General features: G+C 39.1%; 1 protein-coding gene across 1 annotated transcript in view; it reads right to left on the bottom strand.

Moving 5' to 3' along the window:
- Positions 1-1,930: 1,930 nt before the first annotated feature.
- LOC146148004 (hemicentin-1-like) overlaps positions 1,931-17,410 on the bottom strand; it is a 72,479-nt gene continuing 56,999 nt past the window's right edge. The window contains exons 87-108 of the mRNA XM_083386408.1: positions 16,750-16,882; positions 16,192-16,352; positions 15,535-15,706; positions 14,831-15,001; positions 14,229-14,399; positions 13,506-13,676; positions 12,118-12,288; positions 11,515-11,685; positions 11,108-11,254; positions 10,588-10,709; positions 9,903-10,040; positions 9,419-9,553; positions 8,903-9,068; positions 8,223-8,342; positions 7,673-7,807; positions 7,230-7,352; positions 6,672-6,800; positions 5,878-6,006; positions 4,658-4,780; positions 3,716-3,839; positions 2,939-3,097; positions 1,931-2,338 (exon numbers count right to left, since the gene is read on the bottom strand). Of these exons, the coding sequence (XP_083242534.1) occupies positions 2,134-2,338; positions 2,939-3,097; positions 3,716-3,839; positions 4,658-4,780; positions 5,878-6,006; positions 6,672-6,800; positions 7,230-7,352; positions 7,673-7,807; positions 8,223-8,342; positions 8,903-9,068; positions 9,419-9,553; positions 9,903-10,040; positions 10,588-10,709; positions 11,108-11,254; positions 11,515-11,685; positions 12,118-12,288; positions 13,506-13,676; positions 14,229-14,399; positions 14,831-15,001; positions 15,535-15,706; positions 16,192-16,352; positions 16,750-16,882 (3,276 nt within the window). The 3' untranslated portion in view covers positions 1,931-2,133. The remainder of the gene's footprint in view (positions 2,339-2,938; positions 3,098-3,715; positions 3,840-4,657; positions 4,781-5,877; positions 6,007-6,671; positions 6,801-7,229; positions 7,353-7,672; positions 7,808-8,222; positions 8,343-8,902; positions 9,069-9,418; positions 9,554-9,902; positions 10,041-10,587; positions 10,710-11,107; positions 11,255-11,514; positions 11,686-12,117; positions 12,289-13,505; positions 13,677-14,228; positions 14,400-14,830; positions 15,002-15,534; positions 15,707-16,191; positions 16,353-16,749; positions 16,883-17,410) is intronic.

The raw sequence follows: 17,410 nt of genomic DNA, 5'->3' as shown, positions 1-17,410 counted from the left end.
AGATGTATTTTCCGCGATCCGATTACGACATCATCATCCTGGAGTCCCCTAGAGCTGTGCAGTCGGTGCCGAACACCCACCATTACCAAGTGATAGCACAACCGCGCCGAGTCGGAATGCTCTTTGTTCAAATACCAGGTTACGACCAGGAAGTTTCCATTATCTAAGGTCGGGATGATTTGATGGATCCTTGATCGAAGTTTAACAAACCAGAGTACCGGTATACATTGAAAAAAGGATTAGGCTATGTGACTATGTAGTGTTGCAATAACAAAAACGCCTACCATTCCTTAAACCAAAATTTTGTATTCGTCATCTTTAGCTTATCCTTGGTCCTGGTCCCTGAGTCGTCGAAATGTTTTTTGTCGAAGAATGATCATTTTCACTTAAACTATAAATAAGTGAAAGATCAATCTTGAACTATTTGCATTCATACACGCATGTTTTTTGTAATATTTCTCACCTGTATTGTTAGGTGTGGTCAGAGTGTAGCAAGGATCCCATTTTAATATACCAATTCGCTGCATAATGTGCTTTAACTTCAAAGGAGACATTCGATAAAAATATGGTCAATATTCCCAAAACATTTGATATTTTGCAATAGGAATAACATTCTTTAAGGTCGCACTCAGCATACTATGTTATAAAACATTAGGGCGCTATTTTTTTGTTGCAAAATCTATTTTCTAGCAGGGAGTGGACATTCCAACCTTCTCGGTTCAGACTAGTTTCGATTGTAAGTTTTTTTTAACTAGCGGATCAGTGCCGGTTTCGGTTCGCAGAGCTCCGGTTAAGCTCCGGTTAAGCTCCGGTTTGACCATTGTTACTAAACCGGATAGCTTCGCTTCGTGTGCAATATAATTTGCGTTAAACCTAAAACAGTAGGTAAATAAATGCATAGAATAACTATTATTGAATTGTTACTCGCATTTAATCTTCAACGAAGTCTTAAAAATGCGAGCTGTGCAATATTGAAACCTCTTAAGTAAAGGCCAAGCAAAGCCATGGGTATAACAAATCGGAGATAAGGGCGCTAAATGTGCTAGTGCTAATACAATATTTAACAATATTGTTTACAATTAATACAAACGCTGACGTTAAATAATTCACATATGTTATTTAAATAATTCATATGCATTCGGTTCGACGCCCTGTTTTAGAAAACCACTGTGTCTGAAGTGAATACTGCGCGGCTAATATTTTAAGCGGAAACTTTATAGTTGTTTAAATTTGTTTTTGTTCTAGTTATTCTACTGTATTTAGGCTTTTTACGTACATTTGTAACCTATTTCACTCAAATCGATTGTTAACTTTTTTAGGCAATTTACCATGTTGCTATTCGACTTAATAACAAACAATGTTCGTTTAAGTGTTTGTTGTCAGGCAACAAGTCTAAAATGTCTTTTAAACAATATTTTAAACCATAAGTAAATCAAGTAAACTTTTGAAAAAAAAACTTTGGTAAAATAATAAATAGTTAATGTGATAAGAACCAAACATCACGAAAAGTTTTCTTAAGAATAACTGATTGTAATTTATTCAAACAAAAATCGACTAATTTTTAAGCCACAACTTTAAATTACTTATAAACAATAAACATATTTAGGCGTTTATCCAGAGGCGTAATAGACAATTTTTTGTTTTGAATTTGTAGTTGATCTTTGTTTCTTCTTTTTGCTGCAAATATATTCCTCTATAAACAGAAAAAGCTACAGAAATGATTTGGCCGAGTTTTATCAATTTCCTGTTTTTTTATTCTGTAGTTTCTTCAGTAATATTAATTATCATTCACAGACCGGCTGAATCTGCTTACTCTAATTTTGCAAAATAGCTAATTTCTTATGTTTAGTTTTCTTTGTGGTATTAACGTTAAGTCTTTGCTGTAATCCAATTAACACATTCCCAGTCAAGAGCTAAGTTACCGTACATGTTGAAGAGGAACTACAGATTTATTGGTGATTGTTAGTAAAGAGGGCGGCTTGAAATACAACAGCGGGCGCGAACGGCGAACAAAAATGAATAAGTGAAGCTTTGTACAAAACCAAGGCAACATAACAAAACAACAGCGACGGCAGCAACAATGAAAGTCCATAAAATACACCTTTGCCGTCGCGCGCCCCTCTTCTCCGTCGATTAGAATGCGTACGCGGCGACGTTGATAAAGATAATGAAACGGGTGTGATACTCGATAACGTTGTCGTAGGTCCTCGAGGTGGCCTCCGCTTCCACGTGGTAGGTCCTGGATCGCTGCAAGGGACCGGTGGTGTACACCACGCCTTTGCCATCCACGGTGGTGCGGATGTCGAACGGACCGCCGAACGTTTCGCGCGCGCCAAACCTGAAAAGAAGTGACCCTGGTTGAAACAACAGGCTTGAACTTGCGAGAGGGGGCCGCAAAACGCCAAACAAGCGCTTTATAAATAAGAGCTACTTGTTTACAAATCAATACTCCAAGTAACAGAGAATAGTTTGTGCTCATTTTTAAATCAATGAAACGCCACTGACTTGATCAGTGGTTGTCCACCAGTGGTATACAGGCCTCCAAGGGGCCTACAAAGGTTTGTATTTTGTTTAATTGATAAATTACAGTGCTGTATATAAAGCTGACTAGAATTTATATGTAATCCTTGTTTTGCAAAAATATAGGGTAGGCTTAATAAAAATTAAATTACATATTTTGCACTTCAAAAAGGTTGGGAAACACTGTCCTAGATAATAACACTAATTTGCACTTTATTGGATCCTAGTTTCATATGATTGATTCTTATTCGCCAACTCTAAGCGTGCAAAATTTTTCATCCAAATCCTATAAACACACCCATGTTTTGCATATCGGAAAATTAAACTTCCAATCTAATACGTACGCCAGCAGCAGCAGCAGCTCAAACACTGCGGACGTCGCATCATCGCGCGACACCAACAAAATTTAGCGGCTTACTTGGTGTTCGGGTGCAAGTCCCCGTCGCTTGTATAGACGGCCAGTCGTACGAGATCAGTGTGGGCTCCGATTCCGTGAGCAAGCGCCACCGTTTTGTACTCGATCGCATACTTGGCTTTCAGGTCGCACGTTGGGCCCACGCACCGCTGCAGGCAGTAGCTGTTAAAAAAAAGGGTTCAAAAGTTATAGCAAAAGAGCTGCCGGAAGCTTAAATACCATATTTACCGATCCTGGTTTTAAACGACATACGAGAAGAACAGGAATGAAAAGCGATACATATTAAATGGTGTCAGACCCCACCATGAGTAGGTACGTATACCCGCCGATATAAGTCGTTACTGATGAGCTTCCCTATATACTTGAGATAATTATAAGGACCGTCTGCTTTGTAGTATAATCTATTTCAACGAATTTTAAACGACACACTTATATAGATTCGAAGACGCAATGGCCGAAAAGGTATTGCTTCTTGGTTTAGGTGCATATATGTAAAAACAAACGCTATAGGACCAACTGGATATAAAAGAAAATCAGTGGACTTTTAATTTGGAAAACCATAATTAGATTTCAACGAAGTATCATTTAGACGATATTTAGCAGGCCATTACACGAACATGACCATGACACCGTTCCTTTTTTTTGTAAGAATAACAGTTAAATGCATTAGCTGGTTTTGTTTTAGTTCACCGACGGATTGTTAAGGTAAATCTGATTCAAATTCGCACGACGCTAAAGATTTGGCATAATGCCGGAAAAATTTGTTGAAATCTCACTTACCCGCCCCTGGTTCGTTCGTAGTCATGTGGACAGGGAGTGTTCAAACATGAGGCAGATCCTCGCTTGTTGAAGCACAGTTGATTGGGAAGGCAATTCAACCGCCCCTCTTCACACTCGTTAATATCTGAAAACATGTAAATCAAACCGTTAATTCCAATCTTTTCAACACATAACTGATGGTTTCGCAATATGGAATGTCGAAAGTCTGCCAGCCATTCGTTGGAACTCGCTTAGGCCTACATCGCCTGCAGGCTAAGTTGGCCTACATCATCCAGACCAGGGGTTCTCAACTTTTTTTTTTCGTAGCCCATTAACGTTGCAAAAAAATTCGGTGGCCGAATAAATTTTTATGAAAATAAAAACTGTAAAATAGGTTTCAAACAAAACACAGCAGAACATATTTCAACACAAATTATTTATTCAACCGTGCATTAGTGAGATACTTGCGGCTGAACAACAAATTTACATTCCTTTTTATTTCCTCCCCAAGCCACTAGTCCTGTAAAATAAATTATAGTGACACAAATGAAACTTAGACTGTTTTTTTTTCAATTAGTCTGTGGCCTACCTCAAATGTTCTGCTGGCCCACCAGTGAGCCATGGCCGACTGGTTGAGAACCGCTGGTCTAGGCCAACGTATTGGCCTACATCGTCTCAAATATAACGTTTAAGACATTGTAACATTCTAACTATTATTATTTAACATTCATTTATTTGTCAGCACTAGGTCTGATTATTACAAATCAAGAGGAATCAATGTTTTTTAAATTTACATTTATAAACAGTGTTCGTCGAAAAGGGCTGACTGTTTATTTTTCCATGTTAATAAAACAAGGAAAAAAAACACCTTTTTGTCCAAAAAAAGGTAAGACAAAGTCATTTTTGATCAATGATTTATGTCATTCTGGCCAAAGACTAAATTCAACAAGAACTTTAGCCAACCTTCGCAACTCTTCCCGTTTGCAGCAAGTCTGTAGCCGACCGGGCAAAAGCACTTGAAGCTTCCGACAGTGTTGTTGCAGCTGAATTGGCAAATGCCACGGACCTCCAAGCATTCGTTCATGTCTGCGAGAACATGTGACATATATTCTCACTGGGAAAAGTAAGGTTCTCCCAACACAATAAAACAGAAACATTTTTTTTAAGTTCTATGATTCGTTGCGACAAACAAATTGTGCATTTATTTTTTGCTTTAAACCTATGCCTAGAAATCTGAGTAATTTATCGTTTTAGTAGACATATTTAACCTGAAAGAAGGTTTTTCTACGATGGATAGACACAAGAGCTCTGTCAGTTGTGGTATAAACGTCATCAAAATATTTATAACCGACATGCAAAAATGATCCCTTCTCAATGGTTTGAAAGCGAAACATGCAAAAACAGCGTTTCATGCGAGAGCCGTGCGCAAAACAATCCCATGCGATAAGGCCGCGCGAACCTTGGCACTCTCTTCCGTTCCAGCGCAATCCAACAGGACAGGCGACGTGGTGGTGGCTCGGGGGCCTTTGTGCAGAAAAGATGACGTAGGGACCTCTCTTGGGGATCCGGATGAGGCCGGCACACGACTTGGAATCGGCAAGGTACTCGGTCCCGGGGGGACAAATGCATCGAAACGAACCGACTGTGTTGATGCAACGGCCCGGACACGGCCTGGAGCTGTACTCGAGGCACTCGTTCAGATCTGATTTTGTTTTATTTTTATGATTTTAGTTTTTACATTGTTCGAGGCTCGGGAGTCGGTCGCGGCGGGTTAGTGGCGAGTTAGTTGTGGTTAGGGTGCGAATTGAAAACAGTGTATATGTTAGGTTCATGCAAATGGTTGTTTGAAGAAAATTAAAGCGTCGATGAAGGTAAAACTTTGGTTGGTTAAAAGTTTTGGGGCATATTGGTTATGGGCTAGCAGTAAAATGTTGTTATGAAGCACATGCATGTGGGTAACATTATCAAACGTCTCGAACGAAACTTTAGCCTTGATATCAATAAAGTTTTTTTCAAAACAATCTAACAACATTTGTCTTTATCTGAGCGTGATTGAAACTGCAAATTGAAAGTGTCAGTTAGTTTTTGGCAAAACTGCCCTTAACGACATAAAAAGTATTAGGTTGGTGTTAAAAAAGGCGTTAGGGCTTCCGCCGGACGACGAGCTCACTGACGACACCTACCGGCACACGGTGGATTCGTTCCTGTTGCTTTGAATCCTGGGGGACACGTGCACGTGTAACCGCCTCGTGTGTTGCGACAGATCATACCCGGACCGCATTCGTGTCTATCGCTCCTGCACTCGTCGATGTCTAAGTGAAAAAAAACAAACGTAAAGATTTTATTCGCTTATTTTTTTTACCCAACTGCTACCTTGCAAAGGACGCTGTTCCAGCCTGTTCTCGGGCGCAGGAGTCATTACGATATTATAAAAAAATATTACGACTATTACTACAACGAAGTTCTTATTATATTGCCCAGCGCTTTTTGCGAAGGGACGGAAAACTGTAAACGGTTAAATGATGCGGGATGGACAACATTTTATATACAATTTAATAACCTTGGTTGTCGTTGAATGAAGGAAATTTAAATAATTAACTAACAAACACTGAACCTTATGAAAACGTTGTTAATTTAATTTAAAATCGCACCCGACAACGTTTCATCAGTAGTTTATCTTTAATGAAGCAATATGCTGCGGGCATTATACGTATAGTGTGATAACCACTGACCTAGCGTAAGAGATAAAAATACGGCAGTTAAAACATGTTTAAGGAATAAAATGTATTTAATTTGAATACACAATAAAATAAGTACTAAAACTAAAACAGAAGATTTTAGTCTGATTTGCGACACTAGCCGACAAATTCGCCAGGCCTACATAGTGGGTGTTAATTATTCATATATAGAAAGGACGTTTTTCTAATTATTAAACAACCGCCAAGAATGTCACGTATATTACTTAAGATTCACTTACCAACGCAGACCGCGCCAGGGTAGGGTTTCTCCATTCCGGTAGGACAATCATCGATACAGCGGTACCCGCCTAGTGTGTTTTTACAACGCTGGTCGTCGCGGCAAGCTTTTACCAGACACTCGTTTATATCTGAACACAAAAACACGTGTCACCTTTACCATTCGCAATAACTTCGTAATGCGATGTCATCTATGAAAAAGCGAGATCGTGAATATTTAGCTTTTTTACCAGTAAACTAGGATTTCCTAAGGTAAAACAAAACTGAAGTATATGTCAAAACCAAAAATAAAATCTGCACAACCAACCCTAGAAAGACCAGAAATACGACACTTAGAAAATTAAATTCTTGTGGGTCAAAAAAAGCCTGTTTAAACATTCGCGCGAATAAATTAGGTCATAAGTTAGACTCATTTTATAGGTTAAATTCAATTTGACATTAGGTTAGATTCAATTTGATGATAGGTTAGATTCAATTTGATGATAGGTTAGATTCATTCGTCGGAAAACCGTTGGGACAACGCGGAAGAAATTGCAGTCATTAAGGCACCGGAATCTCACCTTGGCATCTGCCTCTCCCCAGTGAGCGGAATCCGTGTCTGCATGAGCAAAAGTACGAGCCGATCGTGTTGGAACACTCGTGCTCACACAATCGCTCCAACGAATCCTCGCACTCATCGATGTCTGTAAGGCGCCACATATAAAACGTTTAAGACAAACCTTACCATCCTGAGGTACAAAATTCTTACTCTAACAAAGAAGATTTTTATTCCATATAATTTCTAAATTCCATATGCATGACTCTAGGCTAGAGTTTCCTAAACTTGGGTCCATGGACTCCTTGGGGGAACACGCAAACCAAACAAATTGTTTATCGGATCTGTGTTAAAAAAAGAACCCCTGCTCTAGGCCATTCGGAAAGTATAACACAATCATGACTAAGAAAAAGCGAATCAAGCAATTTAAAAAAAAAAAAAAAAAATTTTTTTTAGGTTAGCGTTTACCTTCACACGTCAATCCGTCGTCCGAACGCTTCGAGCCTTCGTGACACTTTATCACGCATCGGTAGGAGCCGAGGTTGTTGAGGCACACAGTGTTCGGCCGGCAAATCACCTCGTTCGTTTCACACTCGTTTACATCTGGCAAATAGCACGAGGAAGAAAATGAATCGCTTACATCACAAGCACGTCTTTAGCGATTGAGCGTTAAAAACGACGCATTTTTTCGGTATCGCCAACGCCATAACATCAAGATGGCACATACGGTAACGGTTTCAACGACTACCCACTTGCAAAAGGCAATATGGGCTTTAGAAAGATTTTAAATTTGACTTCATGTTCGTTTGTTTACTTAGGTAATGAAAAGATTGCTTTTCCTAGCTCCATTTGTAAGCATGTGATCTGTCGAACCCACTTTTTTGTAAAACCCAGCATTTTATATATTTTTGTAAAATTGCACTTAGGGTGCTGGAACGCTAGTACTTCTAAATGCTGAAGTAACAATGTTTTAAAAACACACTTACATACACAAGAGATTTTTCTGTATGTAGCCTACCTTTGCAAGTCCGCCCGTCCCAGCTGACGTAATATCCCGTAGGACAAGAGCAGCTGAATGACCCGAACGAGTTGAGGCAGATGTCAGAGCAAGGTCTCTGCGTTTCACACTCGTTCTCGTCTGCAACAAAAGAAAAATCTCACAAACGGTCGGACACTGCGAATTGCTGCGGAAATTGTACAAGGCTAAATAAGGCCATACCGCCAACACAAGTGAAATTGTAAAGAAGCAACATGTGTGTATCGCCACTCCACTGTTGGAACAGCAGCATGTGTGTCTTTCATTCCACAAGACAATGGGCACATGTGCTACTTCAACGGTTAGTTAAACCAATTTTTAAAGCTATTTGTTTTTTAAGCATTGGTTTGCAATGCATTAAGAAAAACATCTGTATGTACCAGTGTTCTAAATGCGTCCGTGATAATAATTAATTAAATAGTTTGTATTGATCCTTGTTTCAACAATAAATTAATTCACGTAGTGTGTATAATAATTTTCCTTGTCTCAAAAGATTTAATGGAGAACTCCATTATTTTTAACAAGCAAAGGGGTTTTTAAGTGAAAAATGTTTATCATTGGACTTCATCCAACGAATTTTTTTTTTTTTGTATAAAAAATGTGCATTTGTCAAGCAGCTGTTAAACACCTTAACAAAATCCACCCGAACTCCCAATCCTTACCCGTGCAGTGCGTTCCACTCGAATGCAGAACGAATCCGGAGGGGCACCTGTCGCTCGGCTCCCCCCTGCCGATTGTGACGTCAATCTGGAAAGAGAGTTCCTCGCGATCGATGTCGTACACTGCCAGGATGTCGCTGGCCGAGAGACGCTCGACAAGGAAGGGCATCTACGACGTCAAAAACAGTTTTTAGAAAGGGTGTGAATTTTGGAAAAAGGAGGCGGGTGATTTATGCCTATGTTTTTGAAAAACTGGCATCCGACAATTTTGACAGAAATCCATTAGTGATAAATTCAAATTCGGGTTAGTTAATTTGGGCGACGTTTAACGATTCACGACCACATTGCATTGATCGTTGGCTTCGCATTAATTTGCCATGAACAATTTGGTCATGTACTATATTACGTTCCGCTTAAAAAAGAAAAATAAGTGTTCGCTTTTTCAAGGGAACACCTTCTAAGTGAGTCTCCTTGGACCAAATAACTACGACAAGGACCGTATTTTTGCACAACGCTTACTTGGCCACGAGATTCGTTATAGGTTATGGAGTGATTCCAGGTGTAGGGCATAATGTGGCCGTCTAAGCTGATTAGGCGATCTGAGTATGCGTACAAGGAGCCGTCTCCGGTTTGCACGTAATCCTCTACGTAGTCCTGTAGAAAGAAAACAATATTAACCAAACTCTTAACATTAAAATACAAACTTAAATAGGTGGCTATCGTGACGCTAAGACGGTGTAGAACAGCATTTTGACAACGTTGAAAAGTAAAATGTACCATTTCGGAACCAGTGGAGAGCGGTTTTGTTCCAAGTGTTATCAAACGGTTGGACCATTCATACCTTAATGCCACTTTCATAGCACAATTACTACGATTTGATCAGTCCTAAGAAAAGGGAATATGATGACACAGCTTACACAATTCACTTAATGATAACGCCCCCAAATTAGGGATCTCCGTGTAAATTAGGTATCCCAACAACACTTTCTGTTAAAAAACTTACCTTGATGCTGACCCGGGTGAATGGGTTTATTTCTGGGAAATCACCTTCCAGCTGGGATTCCATGATTAGCCTGCCTCTAGAGTCAACTCCTCTTGCCCGGTGCTCCATTTTCACCACTTTGCCGTTGGCGAACTCGACCTGGTATGCAAACCAATTGCGTTTGTTAGTTTGTCGTAAAAGTGTTTTTAAATACTTTTCGAGTTCTACAGTTTTGTGTTTTTTTGTCAAGTAGGCCGACGACAACAATACGACCTGATGACAATTTGTTACGAAGATTGCAGTCGATTTAAAATGTTAAAAACTGGGTTAAAGCACAATGTTACCAAGGTCTAAGGCAGTGATTTCCAACCAGGGTAGTTATAATGCTCATAGGTGCCAGAAGAGGTTTAGATTCTTAAGGATTCTGATTTTTTCTGTAGGTATCTAGATACAATTATTTGGATACAACAAATCAAGAAAAGTTTTTTTTAACTTTGAACACTTTTGATTTCATTGTAACATTACAGTTAACCAGTTGAGGACAATAGGGAAGCCGTACTTTATATTTGTTTTCTGCAGCTTGCTGTAAGCCAAAAGGTTGGGAACCACCGATCACGAAGTAACCTAACATTTAAAGAGTTAACAATGGACAATACCAACGCTATATAATTAAATGCAAAATATACCGTTTACTGTAGTGTCTTACCATCACGTTGCGATCGAATTTACCGCCGGTTAAAGTATAGCCGTTATATGCTCCCTCTATTTCCCGAGCCATCGTCCAAAATATTGGTGACAGGACCGATATCTGTGTCCGCAAAGCCGGGCCTAAAGAAATATCACACACAGTTAACATAATAAACTATATTCGTATTGAAAGGGGCCCTATATATTCAGTCAGACTATAGCTTTAAAAGCTACTATGTAAGCTACTATTTCGTAAAAAAACACATAAAACAACAAAGTTAAGTATACCTTACGTGCAAAAAATTTACTAAATGTGGCATATTAGCAAAAGGAAGGAATGTTTAACATGTATAGGTTTAACAACGCGACAAAAATCGAGGATTATTCTTCATTAACATATTCAATCAGATATTTTTTTTATTCTGTGCAAGGTTATCAGATATTTATCGTACAAGTCCTAGGGGTCAATCCCTCTCGGAGGAGGATGACGGAGCAGCATATTGCTCCTCCGCAGTTCAATTTTTTTTGTAATAACTAACCAACTGTGGGCGGAATGTTTGAAATTGTTGCCACAATCCTTGTCTTGTCTTCGCCGATCTCTGTCCCGTTCGCGAATATGTCCGATCCGCCAAACGAGATTCCGTTCACAGTGCCAAAGAGCACCCCTTCGCCTTGCAGCGGCCGATCTGTTGCAAAAGCGTACACGTTAAACAGGGTTAAGAACCAACATCGTGTTCATACAAGAGGGCAAATTATACCCTAACGGACATATCTTTCTAAAAAATGAAAATATTGGTAAAAGTTTTGTTATATTTAGGGCGTTGTACAATGTACATGCATTATCATTTGGTTTGCTGTTAAAATAACTGAAATCAAGTTTTTCGGCGAAACCTTTTTTGCAGTTACAAGGCAGTTTTAAAAACAAAAAGACCGGAGTTCGCTATACCTCTGCATGCAACCATCTTGCATACGTCGGTCTGGGATGAGTCGCCCTGGCACCAGGAGCCGGCGTGTCGGGGTCGCGGGTTGTTGCACCTCCTCGTGTGCGTACGAATTCCGCTTCCGCACGTTTTGCTGCAAGAACTCCATCGCGACCAGGCCGACCAGCCGCCGTTTACTGCGAAATGCGCCCAGGACGGTTAAAATACAAATCACCTGGTCAGCTAAAATTTTAAGCCTCGATATTTTGGAATTACGATTGTGGAAGAATGAAATTCGGAAAACTTACTGCTTTATACAATTAAGCGGCTAGCTAACCATATACACGAATGTATCGTTTAGCTTGATTTTAAATGTTATACAAATTATAGGGCATTTTGTCAAAACGCCATCTTTCATACCTACACTACACATATACGTCGCCACAATAAGACATACAATATATGTTGATAAAATACGAACATGATTAAAAAGTGGGAAAGAACATTTGTTAATGGTAGAGACCGGTAGAATAATAAAATTAAAATTAGGAGAAACTATAACCATATAGAAAAAAAACTTTTATGTTTGGACTCTTTTTACGCAAACTACACTAGTTGCGACTACGTACCCGGACATGCTCGGAGTCCGCAGGGCTTCAGTGCCGTGTCAGTTCCGTAGCAGAACCTTCCCCCGAACCTGGGCGGTGGGTCGGAGCAGGATCGGTATCGATTGGCGCGTCCGCCTCCGCAAGTTCTCGAGCAGGTGCTCCAAGGACCCCAGCTCGCCCAGTTGCCGTTCACTGCCCCGAAAATTAAAATGGTAAAATACCTCAATGAAAGATGCACGCACAATCGCACATATGTGTTTAACAACTGTGATCTAGCCATTCTGAAGTTGCTTTGGCCAACGATTTCCTCAGTTGGTAGAGCGACGGTGGCAGTATGGCCGGAGGTCATAAGTTCGAGCCCCATTGCAGGCTAGAAATATTTCCAGCCCACCCTGCCTGCATCATTGGTCGACAAATTTGGTGAGTCTGCGATGGTTTTCGGTGTAGGCTACTTGTTTTGAGACCTAACTGTTGCACACATGTGGAACATTAAAATTTCCGATCTGTGTCTGGGCAAGCTCACTAAAGCGTATTGTGGTGTAACAAATAAAACTTCATCGATGGCTTGGAATATATTACCGTTCACAATGTTGAATAGGTGCAAATTTATTCATTCACAGCAAAAAATTCACATAAAAAAGGTGCATTGTGACGTTTGTTTCTGTGACTTTATTAACAAACTGGACGATCGTAAGTCTAAAAAAATATCCAGTCGATCCCAATCAAACATAAGTTGGCCACACCTGAAACTTTATATGAAACATTAGCAATGTTGGATACTTAGCACTTCATTTCAATACCAAAACCCTATATTTTAGACAAAAAATATCTCGAACCGATCCGATGTCAAATGACATAATTTCTATGCTCAAACAAGCAAAATATACGAAATGAGAATGTTCATAGGTAATTTTTTTCAGGTTATTAGACCAAATTTTGCTCCTACTATATTGTTTGATAAACAGCTTTAAATATTAACTTACTGCGTTGGATCACAAATCATGGCTAAAATTCCTATATTAATTTAGGATCTTGGCCACAGATACCACCCTAGTTTTGGCCGAGTGATCGATACTGCCACTATGATCAGTATCGCCTTCAAACCGATAATATCGGAGATCCCTTATGAAGATTGCAAGACTTCAAATCATCCCCGTATCAATCGGTTTAGCACACTTTAGCTGCTTATCACAAAACCACAAATTTAAAACCAACATCAACAATACGCATTCTGGTATATTATTAAATATAAGTGCGCCAAAGGTGTGTCGATAGATTAGAGATAGCCTAATGCATTATTGGCTGGCCGTCTTCAACAAACACAACCAAAGGGCAAAAAACGAACAAAATATTACTAGTTAGTAAACTAAGACACTATTAACAAGTCGATAGTAGGTCAATAGATTTACCTGAGCAGGCCTCGATATTGCAGTTGTCCTGTTGGCGATTGGACCCAGGACATGGCTCGCCCCCAAGACTGGGAGGGGGCTTGCTGCAGGTCCTTTCGCGCACCCTCTGGCCGCCCCCGCATGACACGCTACAGAAGTCCCACGAGCCCCAGTCGGACCACGCTCCGTTCACTGCCGAAAAATAAGGGGTGATTACGCTTGTAATTGAAAAATTTAAGCGGACAATATTTTTCATTTCGACGATATATCGATTATTGTGTTTTTAAAGTGTCTTTCTAAAACGGTACATTTCATTTGGTTTACATTTCGATTTTGTGCTATGCTATTAAGAATGCATCAACGATAACCGCGATTTCCAATAAAACGTGCGTCACTACTATACTTGCGCGAATGGTTCCGACAGCGAGAGAAGTTTTTATAACGATATCGAGTCAATACATTACCAGACAAATGTAGTAATAAAATCAATTGGATTTACAGACATATATATTACAAATGATACCTTTGAAAAGGCTTACCGAAATCAGTCGGCCTAACCAGGATTTTTGTGAAAGTAAAATAGACAATTATTGTTATGTAATTTTTAGGGATATATAAAATCCAGGTAATTTCTTGTTCAACTCGTTTTGTTACGCAAACGCACTAAACTTGTTTTGACGTATTAAAAATAAAAAACGCAAACATTATCACATAAAAAAACTATTAGAAAATCCGCAAAGTTACCCGGACAAGGTCGGACGTTACACATTCGCGACGAGGTTTCAAGACCAAAGCACTGGCGACCGCCTGCCGATGGGGGTGGGTTGTTGCACTGGCGGAGTCGCATTTGGGACCCTTCTCCACACGACCTTGAGCAGGGAAGCCACAAATTCCAGTTTGACCAGCCCCCGTGAACTGTATAAGATACAAAATAAAACTGAGAAAACAGTTTTTGCTACCAATAGCAAGGTAATGTAAAAAAGAATTTCATTACTCGAAAATACTACGCAGGATTAGCGTGAAAATTTGTTTGGGTTGTTTTTATGCCTTAATTATTTTGGGGGTGGACTATTTTTCCTCGAATCTGCTCGGCAAAGCTTAGTTGTATCTTAGATATGACAAACGAAAATAAGGTTACGTGTACATCTAATACAGCAAAAAACTTTTGTATTATGTAAATTATTATATAAAATAAAACAAAATAAATATTATGTAAATTAAAAATAAACTTTCTCGTTATTTTTTACCGACACACCATTCACACCGGCAACGCCATACTTTCTAAAGCAGTATTTAGCCTATTGCTTTTTTCAGCATGTTTCATCCTACTCTTTATGTACACTTACCTTCGCAACGTTGATCGACGCACATCAACTTCTCCGTCGCGTCGCCGTTGCAGGGTAATCCCCCATACTGGGGTGACGGGTTGTTACACTCACGTGACCTTGACCTCGTGCCGCGGCCACAGGTCACCGAGCAATCTTCCCAATCCGTCCAAGCGCTCCAACGGCCATCGACTGCGAGAAATAAGTTGGTCTTTGGACAAATACGTACTTAATTTGTGGCATTTTTTTTTAGGTTGATACCACCATAATTGTGAGAAAAAAACAATATTATCGTTGCATTCGATAAATAAAAGAATTTTACTTTATAGAACAATTAAAATGTTTTCAAAAGGCGATTTAGATGCAATTTTTTAGTTTGAAACTTTAATTTTATGACTTTGCATGACAGTCTGCAACGGTAAATATTTCCTGGGAAAAAGTGTCATGTATAGAATGCTGTGTCATGTTTTTTACCATACATTAAACAGGCTGGAGTAATATTTTAAATGACAAAAAAAGAGTATAATTTCTTACAAACACAAATTGCGATGTAATCAAATTAAATAAAACAGTACACAGGATGCCGAATGACAAGACTTCCAAAATCACTTTCTAACATAAAAAGAAAAAAAAAACAGCTAATCTATTTTCCACAACAACTTAACAACTATTATTTGAGGTGACATGAAAATGCGCTGACTAATTAATCCAACAACAAAACCTACCAGGACAGGGGTTCTGCTTGCACTCTTTCCTCATGACCGGTGTCCCGAGGCAGCTGTAGCCTCCGTTGGCAGGCGGTGGACTGTCGCAATTTCGGCGCCTTTCCTGCTCGCCAAATCCGCAAGTAGTCGCACAAGAGCCCCACTGACCCCACGCGCCGTAGCCGCCATGAACCTGAAAGGTATTTTATGCCTTTAAGCGCAGTTATACTTGTATGGAAGCGTGAACTTTTTTGTTAAATGTGACTTTTTGGGGTAGATTTATTTATTTGACAGTGTATTATTGCGGTTTGATCCAACCAAATGTCGATTTATAGTACAAAATGCAAATATTCAAAATCGTTTTTTGTATTTATTGTGTACTGACGAAGATGCTGAGATGTAGTATTCCGAGAGCAGATGATTGGAGGTTATTCGCCATGTACAGTATGAGAATATTTATGAAGTATTTTTTTAGAAAAATGTGAAAAGTCACAACGCTCAAAGTGGGGTATTATACAAAATATGAGCTTGTGTATAGACGTAAAAGGCATATTAAGTATTATGCCTGTACCAGATTTGAAACACAAAGAGAGACCGTATGACAAACAACAACAGAAGCCTCTTGTATCCAAATGGATGGATGTTCAACAGGGCAGCTATAAACACATAAAAGCTTACCCGGACAGTGACTATTGCTTGCGAGTATACGGATCCCATAAAGTTGCTAGCTGAGCACTCGTACTGGCCGGTGTCATCCAGACGCGAGCTGACCAAAAGTAGAGAATAGTTTCGAAGTACAGTAGCTCTTTCCGATATGAAGCGACCGTCTTTGGTCCAAACTAGAAAAAAGAACAACAATTTAGTATAGATTAAATTGTCGCAGTCAAACATATTTTTCCTTTAAAGTGCTTAATAGGCTGTTCATATATACTTAATCAGGTGAAATATTTCTCTTCATATTCAAATCCGGTGTTATTTTTTATGTCTAATATTCAAAATTGAATTAAACTAGCCACTTGTTTTTCTTTTCTTTAAAGTGCTAAATATTCATGTTCGACCCGGTGTCAATGTCGGAGTTATTATCATATAAAAACAATAAAAAATTAAATTTGAAGCTTTGATCACTTTCATGAACATGTACAACTGTGCGAAATAAGATTGTAAAGGACAGTATGGTATAATCCAAGCCTGTACGGATTTATCTTCCTAACATGTTGATTTCTGTCCTATACTCACCAATGTCAGGACTAGGCTCCCCAATTGCCAGACAGTTTAATATGAAGCTGTCTCCGGCGTCCACCAGCACGTCTTCCGGCTCCACCGAAAAGCGAGGTGCCATCTGCAGCGTCAGTTTCACGTCCATGTCGATCTGACGGATGGCGAATACAAATTTACCAACAAAGATTATACGACATAATGTGTTTCCTATCAAAAGGCCACAAAATAACCCGAAAAATCTTAAATTCCTGAAATAATGAGTAAGAAGTGTTCTAAACAAGTCATTTTTAAATCACTCAAGTCCAAGTCATGTCATTTGTGAAACAATTTAACAAAAAATAAAAAGTCCCTGTCTAAGTCATTAGTTGCTCAAGTCAAGTCCCAGTCCAGTCATTATTAGAGCAAGTCATTTTCAAGTTAAATCACTGATATATTATAATAATAAAACGACAAACCATTTAAATTGATAATCTCGTTCGATTATGAGCAGTTATTGAACTCAAAATCAAACAAACAAACATGTAACAATCTAATCGTATTGCAAAACTTGAGATAAATAAAAACTTGAGAATAGCTCACTTTTAAAATCAAATTAAAACACTTAATTTCAACCAAGTCACATGTCAAAACGATTTAATTCCAAGTCAATTCGTTTGTCCCAAAGACTTAAGTCAAGTCA

The sequence above is a fragment of the Ascidiella aspersa genome, chromosome 4 (genome assembly GCF_963924565.1).
Source record: "Ascidiella aspersa chromosome 4, kaAscAspe10.2, whole genome shotgun sequence".
NCBI classification, from domain to species: Eukaryota; Metazoa; Chordata; class Ascidiacea; order Phlebobranchia; family Ascidiidae; genus Ascidiella; species Ascidiella aspersa.
Note: the sequence above shows the minus strand (reverse complement) of the source record. Positions and strands in the feature narration are given on the sequence as shown.